The following is a 16,823-nucleotide window of genomic DNA, read 5'->3' as shown; positions in this document are numbered from 1 at the left end:
AAGAATAACAATAATTTTTATCATTAAGATTATTTAATGGGTTCAATAATTCAGCTACTTTAACATTAATCAATGCTGAAACTGTAGCCCTAGTACCATATCAGAATCAGAATGGAATATCCAGGCTTTGGAGGAATGTTTAGGTCCCAGCGGCAATAAGTTACATTTTCCTTGAAACTTGCACAAAAATCCACTGAGCTTTTCGTTTTCCGTTCAGGACTTAATCAAACTTAGCCCATCGTATATGCCAAGAGCACAGCATCTCCTGCAAATAAATGGTTTAGCCATTTTAAGTAGTCTTTTTTTAAAATTAATTGACGTCCATGTCCTGCAGCTGTAAAACGAGTAATTAAGTTCAAAGTTGATTTGATTACTTTTGCATTTTGATGAAGGGAAGAATGTTGTTCCTGCTAATGGCTGTATACTAATTAATTATTGTTGACTGTATTTTGATTGGAGTTCACGCGGATTGGGTAACTGTACTTCTCAAAGATATCTCCATTTGTCATTTAATTTCAACTTAAAAGAACCAACAATATTTATATAGTCATACCGTGGTAGGTTGGCTAAGTAGTTTGATTTAATGTCAGGGCGGCACCAGGGTTTTTGATAAAAATTCAATTTAATCTCTCTAGAAGTTTGCATTTTGAACTTTCAACACTTTATAATTTCACTCTGCTACAAATTTCTTTTGTTTCATTCCAATTAAATATATGGATAATTGCATTGGCATGATGGTGAAGTTAAAGGTTTTTGGATCTTGTGCAAATCACATATATATGAATTCTTTTTATATATATGGATTTATGCATGCTTATTCTTTTTATAGTCAAATTTCTAAAAGCATAAAATATTTAGCTAGTTCTGTTACGCAATCGGTTTGCCAAAGCTCCATCCTTTTTTTATTTATTATTTTGGATGTAGTTGACATGTATATATAGAGAGATAGAAGCTCTCATTTTTCTTACCATCTCATTCTCCGACTCTCTTCTTTTTTCGCTCTCCCATGAAGATGGGGCGCCATGTTTTCTTGTTTGCCTGCAGTTTTCTTCTTTTTGCTGCTTCCGCAGCTTCAGCTACGGGAATAGTGGAGCACACATTCTATGTAATCTCTTTACGTAATTTAACCCATGTTTTTTGAAGCAAAAAGGAGTGTGTTAATGGCACGTACGTTCATATGATTTTTACATTAGTTATTATTTTAATTTTATTGGCAGGTGAAAAATTTGACCATTAGTAGGCTATGCAAAAGGCACGTGATTACTGCAGTAAATGGTAGCTATCCTGGCCCAACGATTCGCGTTCAAGAGGGGGACACACTAATTGTTCATGTCATTAATCTCTCGCCTTACAACATGACCATTCACTGGTAAATTAGTTTCTCATGAGTTTTTTTTTTTTAAAAAAGCTTAGTTTGATTTTGGTTGTATTTTATTCGACGTGGTCCATCCATTTTAGTTTGATTGTTAGTATAAAAATGATTGCACAAGTCCAGCTGCTACTGATGTTACTACAACTAATTTTATTGTCCATTATTTTTTAGTTATTTGTATAATATTCAGTCACTTTCATAGGTTTTCAATACCACTGCTAATACACATAAAATAATTATATGGAGTAATTAATTACTGATTGTTGTTTGAGCAGGCATGGAGTGTTTCAGATTCTGAGCAACTGGGCAGATGGACCTAGCATGATCACTCAATGTCCGATTCAACCCGGAAGCAAATACACGTATAAATTCACAGTCACAAAACAAGTGGGAACCCTTTGGTGGCATGCTCACGTCTCGTTTCTCCGGGCCACCGTCTACGGTGCACTCATCATCCGCCCCCGAGACGGCCACTCCTATCCATTCCCTAAGCCCTACAGGGAAGTTCCGGTCCTTTTAGGTGAGTTGTGGAACGCTAATGTCGTTGATGTGCAGAGACTGGCAGCTGCTACGGGCGCTTCCCCTAACCTTTCTGATGCTTTTACCATTAATGGATGGCCTGGTGACCTCTACCCATGCTCTAAACAACGTAAGTCAACGATGATTATATTTATATATAGTTGCTTTAAGTAAAAGTATTCTTATTTTAGTATGATTCAATCATGTTTTTTGGATCAGAAATGTACGAGCTTACGGTGTTGCAAGGGAAAACCTATCTATTACGAATTATAAATGCTGCACTCAATAGCCAGCTCTTCTACAAGATAGCCAATCATAAGTTGACGGTCGTTGCCGTTGACTCCAGCTATACCGAGCCTTACATTACCGATGTCGTGGTAGCCGCCCCCGGTCAGACGGTCGATGTTCTGTTAACCACGGATCAGTCGGTTGGGTCATATTACATGGCTGCTAGACCATATGCAACTGCAGTTGTAGGCGGTGCACTTGTACCATTTGCTAATACCACCACAAGGGGTGTCCTCATCTACGATGGCTGTCCGTCACAAGCCACACCGCTAATGCCAGCCCTCCCCGCATTCAACGATACCCCCACTGCCAACAAGTTTTACTCCGGCCTTAAAGCGTTAGTCGGTGCGCCTTTCTGGGTTCCGGTCCCTCGTAAGGTAGACCACGAAATGTTCGTCACCATCGGGTTGGCGCTCGCTCCCTGCCCGGCAAACACAAGTTGCAATGGTCCAAAACTGTCGGCCAGCATGAACAATGAATCCTTCGTTGAACCTACTGGCATCTCCCTGTTGCAAGCCTTTTACCAAAACGTCAAAGGCGTTTACACCACTGATTTCCCCGTCAAGCCCCCCATCAAATTCGACTACACCAACGATACCGTTAACAACAACCTTCCGATGCTGTTCGCTCCAAAAAGTACAAAGGTCACCGAGCTTAAATTCAACTCGACCGTGGAGATAATATTTCAAAACACGAATATCCTCGGACCAGAGAATCATCCCATGCACCTCCATGGCTTTGATTTCCATATATTGGCTCAAGGATTCGGGAACTACAGCCCTATTACCGATAGAAAGAAATTCAATTTGATTAACCCACAGATACGCAACACAGTTGCTGTGCCAGTAGGAGGATGGGCCGTCATCAGATTCGTTGCTAATAATCCAGGTTAGTTTCTCTTAATTTCTAAACTTAGATTAGTCAACTCTAATTGTTAATTGTAGGGTAACAGTGGTGATGAAAATGAAAGTTCAACGAATCCTTTTTTTTTCCTGAAATAATTAGTTAATATTTACATGTCATCTTAAAAGGATTATATCTCAAACATTAATATAGTGGAAGGACTAAACTAGAATTAGACCAAGAGGTTTCTTTAAATTCTGGTTTCTAATACATGATCTCAAACTGTGCAGGTGTATGGATACTGCATTGTCACTTAGACGCGCACTTGCCGGTGGGCCTTGCTACTGCGTTCCTAGTTGAGAATGGACCGACGCCGGAAACAATCTTGCCTCCTCCGCCGGCGGATCTACCACAATGCTGGAGATAATTAATTGACAACGAAAATCGTTGTTGGAAATGTTTTTTTATGACAATACATTTTTTTTTCATTTCATTTAATATGGATTTTTTAATTAAAAATTATTTTGGTTTAGTTTTTAATTTCACTTTCATCGTTTCAAGACAAGATAAGATATTGTGGATGTAATAATATATACATTACTATTCATTAACCTGTTGGCTGTTGCCAAACGTCAAAAACCTGTTGTAATAAAAAACTATAGGAGTAAAATTGTGTCGTTTATCCTTGGAGAAATGTCACAAATAGCATGATACTAGTTCGTGTTTTTTTAAGTCTCAATCAATTTGGAATACGATTCTATTTTATTCTCATTATTATTTATTAGTTAACGAGTGAGTAATTTGAGTGTTTCACGACTTAATTATATAATATTTTGCTAGTAATTTTATTATAGTTAGTGTTAACATTATGCCTTAGAAACAATTTTCGACATTAATCACATATTAAAAAAGAAAGAAAGATGATATAATTTAAAAATATAACGTTATATATCATATCATATGTATCTTTTGAAAGAAAATAATCATCTCGTGATAAGTGATATTTGAACGATTTAATTAGATAATTTCACACTAAGTATTCTAATGTGTGAGATATCGAATGTGAACAACCATGACTATGACACATAGGGATGGCAACTCAACCCGAACCCGAAGGGTTCCGACCCGACTCGATCGGGTAGGATTTTTTTAAAAACAATTCGGGGTCGGGTTTAGGGTGGAAAAATACGACCCGACCCGACCCAAAAAATATATATAATTTTACCCTATATATTTAAGGATAATTACAATAATACCCCTCTATATATAATTTTTTCAATTAAATCACTATTTTTATTGAATAAAAATATTTTTTATTATTATTTCGGGTCGGGTCGGATTTCTAAATCATATATTCGGGCCAGGTCGGGTGAAACCTTAATTTTTTTCGGATCAGGTCGGGTCACAGGTGGAGGACCCTTTCTTCTCGGGTCGGGTCGGGTGGCCCAAAAACCCGACCCGACCCATTGCCATCCCTAATGACACATAACAAAGACACCATAAGATTAAGTAGAGAAAAACATCACGTCTTAGAGTCACGAGATTGAAGTATGTGAACACATATATCTACACAAATAGTTAGGATCCATGACACAGTGAAAAATTAAAAAGTTTTACATAAATTTAGGATCGTTAGAGTGAAATTAAAAAGATTGAGATTCATATCAGAAAATGAGAAGAGATTCATCGAAAAAAAGAGTAAAGAGTTAATCTTAACCTTTCACTTCTATCCTACAACAATCTTAAATCTGTGTATTTAAATTATTCATAACTTTATATATTTAGACTAATTAAATTAGAATCGATTACATACTTGTATAAAAGAATGCAATAAAATGAATGATGGGAGAATTGGATGAAACTCCAGTTTATTGAGAGAGAATAGCTGTTTTATTTACGATGAATGGAATGGAAGACATGAAAATGTCATTGTGGTCGAAAAAATCTCTCTGGGAAACAATACGCAGTAACCCTGTGAGCAAACTCCACTCCTATAAACAAACCCCGATTTCTCTCTTTTCTCAGCAGTTATTCCTCAAATCAATTCACATCTCGAATCAATGCCATTCTGATGGAACTGATTATTCAATGATAACAAAAAACCACAAATGAATTTGATCATTCCATGGAATCTGGAGCTGGAGCTAAAGCATCACCCTCCAATAACTCTGCTCCGATGGGACCGGGACCAACGGCAGCCCCAGAGCTCGACATGAACTCCGCCATGGACCGCTGCGGGTTGATGCGAACAGCCTCACAAAGATCTGGCAAAAACACTCCTGCAACCAACAATCGGGATATACCATTCATTTTTATTCCATTGATTGAATAAAACACTGTAGGGACTAAATATCATATTAAAGCATAGCAGAAGGACCTAATTCAGTACCTTCACCGGAGGCCAAATTGAAAAAGAGATCGACAATGTTGGGGCAGTTGTGGGAGCAGGCAGGGGCACAAAGCTTGTTGGTGAATTGTGGCTCGAGAAGGGAATCGGATGAAATTCCAACGGCGTTTCTATCAACACCACAAGCACGCACACATTGGTCGCTCTCGATATGCTCCGCCATTCGCTCCACCACCACTTCCGACGTCCGGCATTGGTACTCTACCTTATCATCTTCGTCCACCGCTGTTTCCAACAAACATCTCTTCCCCGAAGACGATATCGAAAACGCACAGACATCATGGGGCAAATCTTCGCAGACAATCTCAGCTGCAGGAATTCACAACATGAATACGATATAGTATAACTGTATAAAAAAAAGGCTCAATACATGAACATATACATAGATGTGAAAGAGATGTTTCCGTGTACAATCACGTACCCAGAGAAGCATGGAGGAAGATAGAAGAAAGGAAGAGGAAGAAAGGGGATTTGAAGGAAGGCATAGTAAAATTAGAGATGTAGGCTAATTCTCTTTGGGAATTGAGTTTGAAGATAGTTGAGAATGTTTTGGTCGAGGGAATGTGAAATGTGCTGTATGAAACAAAAAGGGGAATGTTACAGTTTCTATATATAGAAAGTAAAAACAGTCTTTGTTTAAAGCCTCTAGTTTGCCTTTGAACACGCGTTTGGCCTTTTACCAGTCTCGCGGTTTGTTCGCGTCCATTTGTTTGATACACGTGTTCCTTCTTTTTTGCATGATTAAGTATTTCCCCCCTAGAAGTTTTAATTGAAGTTTGATTAGATGGGTCAACTTCTTTTTGATGTTCGATGTTGGGATCATTTTTAAATGAACACAATTCTCCCGTTAAACACTACCATCTGTTGCAGCAGCCCTTGTCCTTCCTAATGAATCTCAGTGTCTCAGACAGCACACACTTCGCAACTTCAATAGCTGAGATTCCACCTCTGCCTATGGTTCTTGGTACCATGTATCCTTCCTGCACACACAAACAAAAATCAATGTATGTATCCATGCACTCAAGGTTCAAGCAGGTAGATCTTGAGTTCCATTGATAAACTTTCTAATCAAACGTTTATTGATTAAGAGAGGTAACGTTTACAAATACAGATCTTATTTGTATCCTATCGTTTTATACGTGCATATTGGCATATGAGTTGAATAGTTCGAGTAATTGTTTATGCAAAGTGTATATATTATTAATAATTAATTTTCTTAAACAAATATTATTTTACAATCAATATATTATTAATTGGATCATAAAAACATAGAGTCGGTTTCATCAAAGAATTTCTTCTTGCATGACATCGGTTCACTTATTGAAAACGTAGATTACAGCCATTTGTGGATTGCCATCTGTCAGTTCGTCATCAACTTGAATGCCATTTTTGAGAGACCGCGAAGAAGAACAAGAAACATATACAGAGCGATAGAGATTCGCAGAAACATCAGCTATCGGGCTGGATCTGGTCGAGACAAATAGAGCCTTCTAAAAATCGATGTCGTCTTTTGATGATGATGGCTACTTAGGCTACGACCCTCGCCTCGCTTCCCACCAATCCCAGTCCTTCGACACCGACTCGGTCAAGGACTCAGTGGCCGATCCCGCTCCGATGTTCAACAATCAATCCCAGAGTGCTGGTGGAGATGACGTCTTCTCATCTCAATCAATACCCGAAACACCTTCTCCACCTCCGATCTACGGTAGCGGCGGTGAACACTCTACTTTCTCATCGGAGCAAAACGGAGAGGTAGTCAACGGATATCATTTTGGAGGATCGGACGGGCCGACCTTGCCTCCGCCTGTTGAGATGGTGCCAGAAGAAGGCTCTGCTTTGAGAGAGTGGCGCAGGTAAGTTTACATAAGCTACTGAATTGAACTTCGTTTCTATTCATTTGGTCAACTCAAACTTTCTATAATAAATATGGAAGACTTTTTATCATTTTATTATATTTTCAAAAGGACGTTACCGAGATTGGATTTATTGATTCACAGAGAGAATCTGATCCGACTGCTGGAGAAGGAGAAGGAGGAGAAGGAGATGGTGGAGCAAATAATAAAGGAAGCAGATGAGTATAAAGCTGAATTCTATAGGAAGATAACTATAGGTATTGAAAATAACAAAGCGTCCAACAGAGATAAGGAGAAGGTGATGATCAAAATCGCAATTCTTATACTCCCATGTGTTTGTTCCACTGAATTTACTCTATGTTTTGCCCATCAATTACATATTTCGGATGATATAATTGCAGATATATGTACAAAACCGGGAGAAGTTCCATGGCGAGGCGGAGAAAAATTACTGGAATGCAATTGCCGGGAGAAGCGTCCCGCACGAGTTGCCAACTATAGAGAAGAAGGGAAAGAAGGATAAAGAATTAAAGCAACCTTCCATTGTTGTTATCCAGGGACCTAAGCCGGGAAAGCCAACTGATCTCTCAAGGATGCGAAAGATACTTGTGAAGCTCAAGTATAATCCCCCTCCCCACATGAAGACCAAACCGCCACCGACACCAGAGGCCAAGAAAGATGCTCCCGGTGGACCTCCTCCTCCACCACAGGTGGCTGCTGCAGCTAATCCGGAGTCGATTGCTTCTGCTTGAGGGTTGAGAATGAAGCAGCTGATTGGTGGATCCTAGTTTGACAAGTACATCATTGTAATATACGTTAATTAGTTTGTATAATCCTTGCTTTGCGTTCTGTTTGCAGGTAGTTATGGGCATCATCTCAAATTAGGCATCGAGCGGTTGTGTGCTTGTGAACTAAACCTTCTTTTTCTTTTGGGCATGTGAACCAAACATTTCGTTACTAGGCATATGAATCTATGTGAATATATGCTCTATACTTTACTTTGGACATTTCTCTGGAAGTCAATGTCTGGTCTAGCAATACATAATTCCCCAAACACTAGAAAGAGATTGGTTAACACTCCCCCTAAACTAGAAGAGTTTCCTCAAACTCCTTATCAAAAGCCCTCATCCTTAAGGCCTTAGCCCAAGCTTTTCACATCGATCCATTACTAGTCAATATTCTCTTAATAAATTGAAACATATTAGCTTTATTCCAACAGTGAATCTAAACATTATTTGAGTCTAATAATAAATTTAAAAAAAGACCATGTGTCTATAATATGGGTTATCATCTTCATCAAATAAAGGAATATAATATGTGTCTATAATATTAGTTCAACCAAATTTATTAATTATAATAATTAATTAGAAATAATTTTATATGTAATCGAGTGCTTTTTGAAACGCATAGATTAGCCAAGAAGTGAGAGAACTTGTAGTTGCAGGAGGAGCTCTAAGTTTGAAGAAATAGGAACAAGTATAGGCAGTAGTATTGTAGTAATAGATCCAGGGCAGCCAAGGCCCAAGAGTATACGTTTTCTCAAAAATATTTAAATTATCATATATTTTATATTAATAATTTATCTTCGTTTCTAAAATTTTATAAATTTCTTTTTAAGAAATTTAAAAAATTTAAGGTAAATTATAAATTTTGTAACTGAACTTTATTCTCTCTCCTATCTCACTCATTTCACTTTAAATCTTTTTAATTTCTTCATTAAACTTAATACATTGGTGAAAATTTTATTTTTCTCCAACGGAGTTGTTTTTTTTTAACGCCGTTAACTATTTGACGATAGAGTGACCAAAATGAAAGAGAGGGTAAAGTTCAGTGACAAATTTTTTTTAATGTATTAAGTTCAATGAAAAAATTGAAAAATTTTAAAGTTCAAAAGCAAAATAAGAGAAATTAAAGTTCATCGATGAGATTTGTAATTTACCCAAAATTTTGTCACCTAAACGTAGAAATTTGATATGCAAATGAAGGTGAAGAGGACAAGTCGTTTTCCTGAACTTTAGAACGTGGGGAAGATAATAATATTGGGATTAGATTGGGAATGAGCGGCCGCCTTCACTGCCTCCCTACTAGCCTCTTATTAATCTACCTATTTCTTTTCCATTTTAATTATTATTATCATCATCAGATATGTTCTGTATTTGGAAATATAAAACGAAGCCTATTTATTCATTCAATTCACCTGTTTGTTTGTTTTGTCCTTGTTTTTGGGCCACCGTGACCATGTATTTATGAAATGGAATGGTTATCAAAATCAAATAAATTTAGTCTTAATAAGATTAAATAAAATTTCTTCCACAGATTTTTTTCACTTTCAAATTTATAAAAATAATAAATATTAAAAATGATATTTTAAATTATTAATCACCAGCCAAATTATCCCGGTGGTTAAAATAATAGTTGTTATTAGGTCTTAGGTTCGAGCATCACAGACTACAGGGTATTTAAGCGTTCATTGTCAATTAGTTGAGAATCTTTAGAACATATATTATCACTTGCAAGCATCCTAAATTAATAAAAAAATAAAATTATTAAATAACACATAATTTATAATATTTAATCATATAAATTACTTATTGCTCATTGGTTATTCTCGTAGTTCTATTTTGATCATCAAATTATTCTTTTTTTTAAAAAACTATATCTAACTTGCAATTAATTTCTATTTTAATCACATGTCCATAGGTTTGATAGAAAATATAATGCGAGACGATATTACAATAATTTTACTCATCAAAACTTATAAATTCTATCAAATTGATCATAATTCGAAATAATTCAATAAATAATCTTTTAATATTTAAAATCCTATCAATTTATTCTAACATAAAATTCCAACATCTCTCATATATCTTAATCACCGTCACCACAGTTTGTTCATTTGTCGTCATCGACTCTCCACACCGATCACACACCCCTCATCAATCTCTTAATTTGTCATTTAGGCCTTACAACACTAGACTCAGCTGCACTCCTTGTGAGTTATTGGGTTAATTTTGAAAATTAGATTTTCTACAAACAATTGAAAGTTGGTGTCGGACAATTATGAGTGCGACTGAGGGATAAGAGAAAATTGATGGAATGATGAAAAGGTTGGACGTTTTTACTTAAAAATCACCGTAACAATAAAATATTATCTATGAAATATCTTTTTTTTTCAAATATTATTAAATTAGCATTTTTTTTTGGACAAAACGTGGATCATGAAGCGTGCCTTAGTAAGATACTGTCCGTGATCTGCGCAAAGGAGAAGCCGGGACTGGGAACATTATCGAAGCCGTCAGGCACGTCAGGTCGGTGATGGGAGATATCACGGTCCTTAGGAACATGGATGACGATGAGGTTTTCACCTTCGCTAAGAAAATACAGTCCCCATAGGATCTGGTAGTGCAGACGAAGCAGCGGGGGAGGTTGCCCGTGGCGTAATTCACCGCCGGCGGACGCGGCGATGATGCAGTTGGGATGTGATGGAGTGTTTGTGGGGTCTGGGGTTTTTAAGAGTGGTGACCCTGTTAGACGTGCTCGGGCTATAGTTCAGGTCGTTACTCATTATAGTGACCCGGAGGTGCTTGCGGAAGTTAGCTGTGGGCTTGGTGAGGCCATGGTTGGCCTTAATTTGAATGAAAAGAAGGTTGAGAGGTTTGCTGCTCGGTCCGATTAGTCTACTTGAAAGGTGTTCTAGCTATACCTAGGTGGAGGTGAGATTTTCCACTGTTGTTTATAGCATAAATCATGGAACTATGACGATGTTTAAATGTATTTGATGTTTTAGTTGAATGATTTGTGAAGTAGTGAAATATTTTAGAGTTTTTGTTTTTCAAATTTCTGAATTGGGACATGGTTTTGGATATTGCCTGCTTTCTTTTTCTGTTTTTTATACAAGTGTTGATGCTTTGCTTAGTTTATAGTACAATCAAGAGTTGTAATAACAGAATAAATAACGTCAAGAAGCACATGAATCTCATTTGCACTTAAATGTTTCACCTAAATTCAACTACTGTCTAATTCACGATTCGAAAAAAAAAACAAGAAGAAAAAACACAGGCAACATCAATTAACAAGAGCAACAAACCCTGTCCATACATCATCCATCCATCTGCTGGTTTATTTATTTTTCACATAAATATATAACATTTAAAATTTCAAATAAGCTGATCAAAAGCAACTCGGAGCTTAGAGAATGATTAATTATTTAAATGCAACTGTTTAATCTGGCAGTTACTAAGGGGTATTGAATTTCAAGGACTCGATCCGTTTTTTGCCACAAGGACCCTTCATCCTCATGTGAACCCTGTAGTGATCAAATGTCATGGCTTCATACAACGCCGGCCGCTCCTCACTCACCAGCTCCTCCGCTGCTTCTATCACTAAATCACTCTTGGGATTAAAGAACATGGCCAGGGACAACCCATCTTTTGCCGAGTTCACCGTCACACGGTGCTCCACGCTCTTGTAAATTGCATTGCTCATCACCTGTATTAGATATAGGTATATGTAATAAATCGAATACCAGTAGTTATATAAGGGGAAAAAACGACTAGAGGAACCTGGATCTGATCCCCAATGATGACAATCAAAGAACCAGGAACAGGATTCACGGTGATCCAATCACCATCGTTGAGCACTTGGAGTCTAGCAACATCGTAATCGGGAAGGAGAATGGTGATGCCACCGGGGTCGGAGTGCGAGGAAAGACCTAGAGTAAGCTCCGGCTGAGGACACTTTGGATAGAAATTCGCTCTAAAACAAGCCCCCATGTTATCTCCACCAAACGCATTCTCTATATACTCTTCCTTGAGTCCGAGATCTATGGACATTGCTTTCAGAAGCGTTGTGCACAATTTTACAACTTGGCAACCATATTCAGCCACTACTTCCCTGAATCAAGATTCAACGGCTAAACCAATTCCATTCATTATAAGACATGGAGCATATGAAATATGTTAACACAAATAAAACACCTGCAAGATGACGGCTGCATGGGCCACTTGCTCTGATTCCTCAAAGAAACCGGCAAGTAATGTAGGAAAAAGTAATCGCTCCAATCGAGAACGGCTCCTTTCACGACTCCCAGCCGACTACCGTACCCTTCATAGGTGGTCGGTGCGTTGGCGTACTCTTGCTTCGCTTGGAGCGGCAGGTTAAAGAAATCACGCCAGACCTGGCGCGCTCGAGTCATCAGCTCGTGGCTAACACCGTGGTTCACCGCCTGGAAGAAGCCCCAGTCGCGGCAGGCGTTGGAGATGCGGTTGAGGGTGTCGAGGTGGAGGGTTGGGTCTTTGCCGAACAGGTGTTGGAGATCAATGAGGGGAACATCGACATGTCGGTGAAACTGAGAACCTAGTTTGAAGAGAGGCCTTTCAGACAGAGGCCTAATATATTGGTCTGGAATGGCACGTATGCCACTTTCTGACAGAGACTGAACTCGAACCACTTGCTCGGGCCAACTCATCATCCCTGAAACGAAAAGTCGAGGAAGATAGATTAATTCGATGCACAGCTGAAAAGAGCTTGAGTGAGAGGATTATATAGAGGAGCTTGAGTGAGAGGATTATATAGAGGAACTTGGGAGCATTTGTCCGGCAGCTTCTTTGCATTATTTGATTTGATTTCTCATGACTTGTAAGTGCAAAAACAGTTAGTATGTGCGTATCGGTTTGGATTGCTATGCCGACATCACCCTCTAATATTTCACATTTTTATTTTTGCAAATTCACCTCCCTCAATGTCACATGTTGTCAATTCCAACCGACATTTTTATAGGCTAAATTATAGCTTTAGTCCCTTTTGTTTTAAGTTTTTAGATTTATGTTTTTAATCACTTATATTAACGATTTATTATACTTTGCTCATTGAGTCATTAATTCTCACTGCTTTAATGACATGATATATTGGAAAATGATTAATTTCTAATTTAACTCATATATTTTAGATAAAACATCAATTTAAATTAAAACCCAACCAAGGTCTTGTATGTCTACGACCTATTACCATCAGCAATTATCGTCATCAATAGCAATTTGACATCAAATTTTATAATTCATCTCTTTGTGACATCTTATATGTGAATATAATATTTGACTCACTAAAAATATTTCAACATAAACCTATATAGACCATTCTTGTCATTTATTTATTAACGTTGAAATTTAATGAGATATATATATTTTTAGTTATGTAAAGTAAATTTATTATAATTGTTCAATGGTGAGTTATCTACATCATTTAAAAATATATAAAACAAAATTTTATATAGATTGTTTAAAAGCTAAAGAGGAATGCTTTTCTCTTGAGTTGATGGAGAAACTACTTTATATACATCGCTAAAATTTTGTTTTGTACCCAACAAGGTGGTGACACATATCACCACCTAATTTGAGATTAAATTTATTTAATTAAATTGAAATTAGTATTAAATTAATACAATATGTAAATATTGATGAAAAATTACAGTATACAACAAAAAATAATATAAATACATTACAACTATGCATATATGTCAAAACATACACATAAAATTATATATATTTTTAAAATAAATATGAACAAAGCATAAAAAATAAATTAAACACTTTTTTCTTTATTTTTTTCCTTTCACAATTACCTTTTTTCTCTACTTTATTTCCAAAACTAACATTTAAACTTTAAAACATGAAAACAATATGCAATCAAACATAAATAATTATTTGTTATTATTTTTTCATGATCTAAAATCAAGGTTGGTATTCCGATCGTGATAATTCAGGAGCTTATTTAGTGTAAAACTAATTTTTGGGAGGCAAATTGAAAACTGGGGACTAAATCATGAAGTTACAGAAGTTTGAGATCAAAAGTGCAAATTTAAGAAGTTGATGCTAATATGAAAAGACCAACAAAGTTTGATTGCTTACTAGTAAATTTAACCATGTTTTGATTGGAAACCGGTTCTGTACCCTACTTGAGCCTCTCCGAGGGGCACCCCAGCTCTCCATCTGCCTTCTGGTCGACATGGAGCAGTGCACGCCTTTGATGGTTCAACAACCCATCCATACCCTAGGGTCACCTCCCCTCCTCGAACCCTTAATAGGAGTTACAAGGTAAATTATTAATATTTTTTTATTAATCTGAAATGATTACAAGATAATATATATTTAAAAAATTCTCAACTATTTGATAATGAATGTCTAAATACTCTTACATACGTCTTGCTCAAAATCTGAAATCTATTGGTTGAATGTCATGTTTCAATCAAGTTGTATCTTCACGTTTTGATCTCAAAATTACTGCAGGAAGAAACTTTATTTATATTTTGTTCTTGTTTGAATTACCTCTCGTCAAGAAGATCTGAATTTGTATTTTCTTGTATTTGATCTAAAAGATTGAAATAACCACATTGTTAAGTTCAAAGTACGTTTTTGTTTGATTTGTTATGATAACTTTTAGCTTTGATTCTCATGAAGAAAATTTTTGTGCATCTTGCTTTTGACTTTTTTTAATAATAAATTAGATTTCAGATATACAAAGATTAAGGTAATAATAAGTCCAACATGAGAATTTAAAGAGTGTGAAAAAAAAAATAAAACCTACAATTGAGTACATGTTTTATTTTTTAAAATATCTAGAAATTAATAATAATCTTATGATCTCTATTCAAAATTAGACACAATATTTATATAGAAGTAGAGATTAAGAGAATCAATATGATATATTGTTCCATAAATAGTTTCAAATATCAATAATTTTTTTTTGGATAATCAAATTTTTATTACCCAAGAGCAGTAATTTGCTACAAAACAATAGAGTAAGAAATACAAAGATCACCCAAAGCAAAACGACAATCAACCCATCAAACAATACCCCATTGGTTACAAAGAAAAATATTAACATTGTCAATTCTACTTATAGTTCTTCCCCTTAGATGAAACCCACCAACTTCCTTGATAGCTTTGAACATGTCTTCAACAGTAGAAGAATGACTTTGGAAAAGCCCCTTGTTTCTTTCCTTTCATATGGTGTAAATTAAGGCATTAGAAGAAACTTTCATAATGGTAGATAAAAGTGATTTTCCCTTCCAAAGCACAGTAGCCCAACCGAAGAGAGCATCCCAAGAAGTAAAACCGTAAGCCATTGAGAGAAAAAAGAGTAGACCATAGGGATGAGGCAATCGGGCATTCGAAGAATAAGTGATCTCTCGTTTCCATAGCAACAGCACAAAATATGCAGTGACAGTCATTAACAAGCCCCATTTTATGTAGTCTTTCTTTCGTAGAAAGTCTGTCAAGAAATGTCATCCATGCTATAAGACTATGCTTAGGTATAATAAGAGGGAACCAAAGCAAAGAGTGCCATTGCACTTTAGGATTTTTCACCCTGATCTCATTCCAGATTTTGCTTAGATTCGAAACATCAGAAGACAAAATGCAGGATGCTTCATTCCTTAATTTGAGGATCTGCTTTAAACTCCAGCTCATGTTTGGTTTAACCTCAACAGTCCAGAAATTAATAAGCGACTGTCGATAAATTATCATAAAAATAAATAAATAGCCCTGTCATAAAAACATATGAACAATAATAAACATTTCAAGAATAATAAAACATACATCAAGAAAAAAATCATTTAAAACACCGAATTTAGTTACAGACATTGTTAGTTTTTGGATAATATCAATATTATTATCCGAAAGTGTTAACCAATTGTTTAAGTAATCTCGTTCACGACTTATCAATTTAATAAAAAAATTAAATGAAAGTCTAACTATTGAGAAAAAAAGATTATAGACTTTAAATTCATTTTTTTATCCTCTCAATTCTAAAACTTCGTCATGATTAATTCGGATCGATTTGCGTCATATATTTAGTTTTGGTAGGTGAGTCTCTCAACTAGAATTTTTTGTATATACAATTACTCAAGCTCCAAACATATTTAAACATATCGTCATGATTAATTCGGATCGATTTGCGATGCATATTTAGTTTTGGTAGGTGAGTCTCTCAACTAGAATTTTTTGTATATACAATTACTCAAGCTCCAGACATATTTAAACATATCGTCATGATTAATTCGGATCGATTTGCGACACATATTTAGTTTTGGTAGGTGAGTCTCTCAACTAGAATTTTTTGTATATACAATTACTCAAGCTCCAGACATATTTAAACATATCAAACTTCTAACCACTTAAACTAACGTAATTTATTTCATTACTTAAAGCATATACACGTTTATTTCATTCTATAACAATTTGTGGTATTTCCAGGATGATTTAATGTGACGTCTTGAGTGACGTATTAAGTTCCTGACGTCACTTTTATGTTGGAATTTCATTATTCTTATTGTTGTTGTTATTTTTCTGGAATGCTCTTTCGTGTGAAGTTAGAGACGCATACAAGACAAGGCCAACGCTATGTTTGAGTTGCTTACCCTAGAAAAACCAAAACAGAGACACTCGATTTGTACATGTGGAGATGAAGCTCTAAGAAGTAATGCATTGCCTTGCTTGATAAAGATTAAAGACCCCCACTCACTACAAATATTTCAACATAAACC

At 36.0% G+C, this 16,823-nt stretch overlaps 5 protein-coding genes across 7 annotated transcripts; 3 read left to right on the top strand and 2 right to left on the bottom strand.

Moving 5' to 3' along the window:
- The first annotated feature begins 981 nt into the window (after positions 1–981).
- LOC120128760 (laccase-7-like) lies at positions 982–3,519 on the top strand. Its single transcript, XM_039146391.1, has 5 exons — positions 982–1,105; positions 1,218–1,369; positions 1,648–2,021; positions 2,111–3,067; positions 3,313–3,519. Exons 1-5 carry the CDS (start codon positions 1,007–1,009, stop codon positions 3,447–3,449), a joined length of 1,719 nt encoding a protein of 572 aa, XP_039002322.1. The 5' UTR covers positions 982–1,006; the 3' UTR covers positions 3,450–3,519.
- Positions 3,520–5,125: 1,606 nt separating this feature from the next.
- Positions 5,126–5,928, bottom strand: LOC120128767. The gene is made up of 3 exons (XM_039146400.1): positions 5,851–5,928; positions 5,412–5,738; positions 5,126–5,301 (listed from the first exon to the last, which is right to left on the bottom strand). The coding sequence occupies exons 1-3, from the start codon at positions 5,912–5,914 to the stop codon at positions 5,141–5,143; spliced, it is 552 nt and encodes a 183-aa protein (XP_039002331.1). The 5' UTR covers positions 5,915–5,928; the 3' UTR covers positions 5,126–5,140.
- Positions 5,929–6,848: 920 nt separating this feature from the next.
- On the top strand, positions 6,849–8,287 carry LOC120128708 (clathrin light chain 2-like). Of its 3 annotated transcripts, none has more exons than XM_039146338.1 (4): positions 6,849–7,282; positions 7,427–7,580; positions 7,684–8,059; positions 8,141–8,287. In XM_039146338.1, exons 1-3 carry the CDS (start codon positions 6,930–6,932, stop codon positions 8,032–8,034), a joined length of 858 nt encoding a protein of 285 aa, XP_039002269.1. In that variant the 5' UTR covers positions 6,849–6,929; the 3' UTR covers positions 8,035–8,059; positions 8,141–8,287. The 3 variants fall into 3 exon arrangements, with proteins under 3 accessions (XP_039002269.1, XP_039002268.1, XP_039002270.1); XM_039146339.1 differs by having other exon boundaries at positions 6,862–7,039; positions 7,073–7,282; positions 7,406–7,580; positions 7,684–8,287; XM_039146337.1 differs by having other exon boundaries at positions 7,684–8,287.
- Positions 8,288–10,597: 2,310 nt separating this feature from the next.
- LOC120128616 (probable pyridoxal 5'-phosphate synthase subunit PDX1) lies at positions 10,598–10,958 on the top strand. Its single transcript, XM_039146276.1, has 2 exons — positions 10,598–10,639; positions 10,686–10,958. The coding sequence occupies exons 1-2, from the start codon at positions 10,598–10,600 to the stop codon at positions 10,956–10,958; spliced, it is 315 nt and encodes a 104-aa protein (XP_039002207.1).
- A 370-nt stretch (positions 10,959–11,328) lies between these two features.
- Positions 11,329–12,813, bottom strand: LOC120128771 (probable 2-oxoglutarate-dependent dioxygenase ANS). The gene is made up of 3 exons (XM_039146403.1): positions 12,259–12,813; positions 11,845–12,175; positions 11,329–11,770 (listed from the first exon to the last, which is right to left on the bottom strand). Exons 1-3 carry the CDS (start codon positions 12,750–12,752, stop codon positions 11,519–11,521), a joined length of 1,077 nt encoding a protein of 358 aa, XP_039002334.1. The 5' UTR covers positions 12,753–12,813; the 3' UTR covers positions 11,329–11,518.
- Between the last annotated feature and the right edge of the window lie 4,010 nt (positions 12,814–16,823).

Source organism: Hibiscus syriacus, unplaced genomic scaffold, assembly GCF_006381635.1.
Source record: "Hibiscus syriacus cultivar Baekdansim isolate YM2019G1 unplaced genomic scaffold, ASM638163v2 tig00110482_pilon, whole genome shotgun sequence".
NCBI classification, from domain to species: Eukaryota; Viridiplantae; Streptophyta; class Magnoliopsida; order Malvales; family Malvaceae; genus Hibiscus; species Hibiscus syriacus.
The sequence above is the reverse complement of the archived record's forward strand: the minus strand, read 5'-3'. Positions and strand labels throughout refer to the sequence as shown.

What these genes read in the sequence shown, in the direction of transcription:
- LOC120128771 (XM_039146403.1), bottom strand. Translation starts at nt 12,752, where the DNA reads ATGATGAGTTGGCCCGAGCAAGTGGTTCGAGTTCAGTCTCTGTCAGAA. An exon ending in ATGCAGCCGTCATCTTGCAG is followed by an intron (nt 12,176 to 12,258) that starts GTGTTTTATTTG and finishes ATCTTGATTCAG; the next exon opens with GGAAGTAGTGGCTGAATATG. An exon ending in TCATTGGGGATCAGATCCAG is followed by an intron (nt 11,771 to 11,844) that starts GTTCCTCTAGTC and finishes TATCTAATACAG; the next exon opens with GTGATGAGCAATGCAATTTA.
- LOC120128767 (XM_039146400.1), bottom strand. Translation starts at nt 5,914, where the DNA reads ATGCCTTCCTTCAAATCCCCTTTCTTCCTCTTCCTTTCTTCTATCTTC. An exon ending in CTTCCTCCATGCTTCTCTGG is followed by an intron (nt 5,739 to 5,850) that starts GTACGTGATTGT and finishes GAATTCCTGCAG; the next exon opens with CTGAGATTGTCTGCGAAGAT. An exon ending in CAATTTGGCCTCCGGTGAAG is followed by an intron (nt 5,302 to 5,411) that starts GTACTGAATTAG and finishes TGTTGGTTGCAG; the next exon opens with GAGTGTTTTTGCCAGATCTT.
- LOC120128616 (XM_039146276.1), top strand. Translation starts at nt 10,598, where the DNA reads ATGGGAGATATCACGGTCCTTAGGAACATGGATGACGATGAG. An exon ending in GGAACATGGATGACGATGAG is followed by an intron (nt 10,640 to 10,685) that starts GTTTTCACCTTC and finishes AGGATCTGGTAG; the next exon opens with TGCAGACGAAGCAGCGGGGG.
- LOC120128760 (XM_039146391.1), top strand. Translation starts at nt 1,007, where the DNA reads ATGAAGATGGGGCGCCATGTTTTCTTGTTTGCCTGCAGTTTTCTTCTT. An exon ending in TACAACATGACCATTCACTG is followed by an intron (nt 1,370 to 1,647) that starts GTAAATTAGTTT and finishes TTGTTTGAGCAG; the next exon opens with GCATGGAGTGTTTCAGATTC. An exon ending in ATTCGTTGCTAATAATCCAG is followed by an intron (nt 3,068 to 3,312) that starts GTTAGTTTCTCT and finishes CAAACTGTGCAG; the next exon opens with GTGTATGGATACTGCATTGT.
- LOC120128708 (XM_039146338.1), top strand. Translation starts at nt 6,930, where the DNA reads ATGTCGTCTTTTGATGATGATGGCTACTTAGGCTACGACCCTCGCCTC. An exon ending in GCTTTGAGAGAGTGGCGCAG is followed by an intron (nt 7,283 to 7,426) that starts GTAAGTTTACAT and finishes ATTGATTCACAG; the next exon opens with AGAGAATCTGATCCGACTGC. An exon ending in CCAACAGAGATAAGGAGAAG is followed by an intron (nt 7,581 to 7,683) that starts GTGATGATCAAA and finishes ATATAATTGCAG; the next exon opens with ATATATGTACAAAACCGGGA.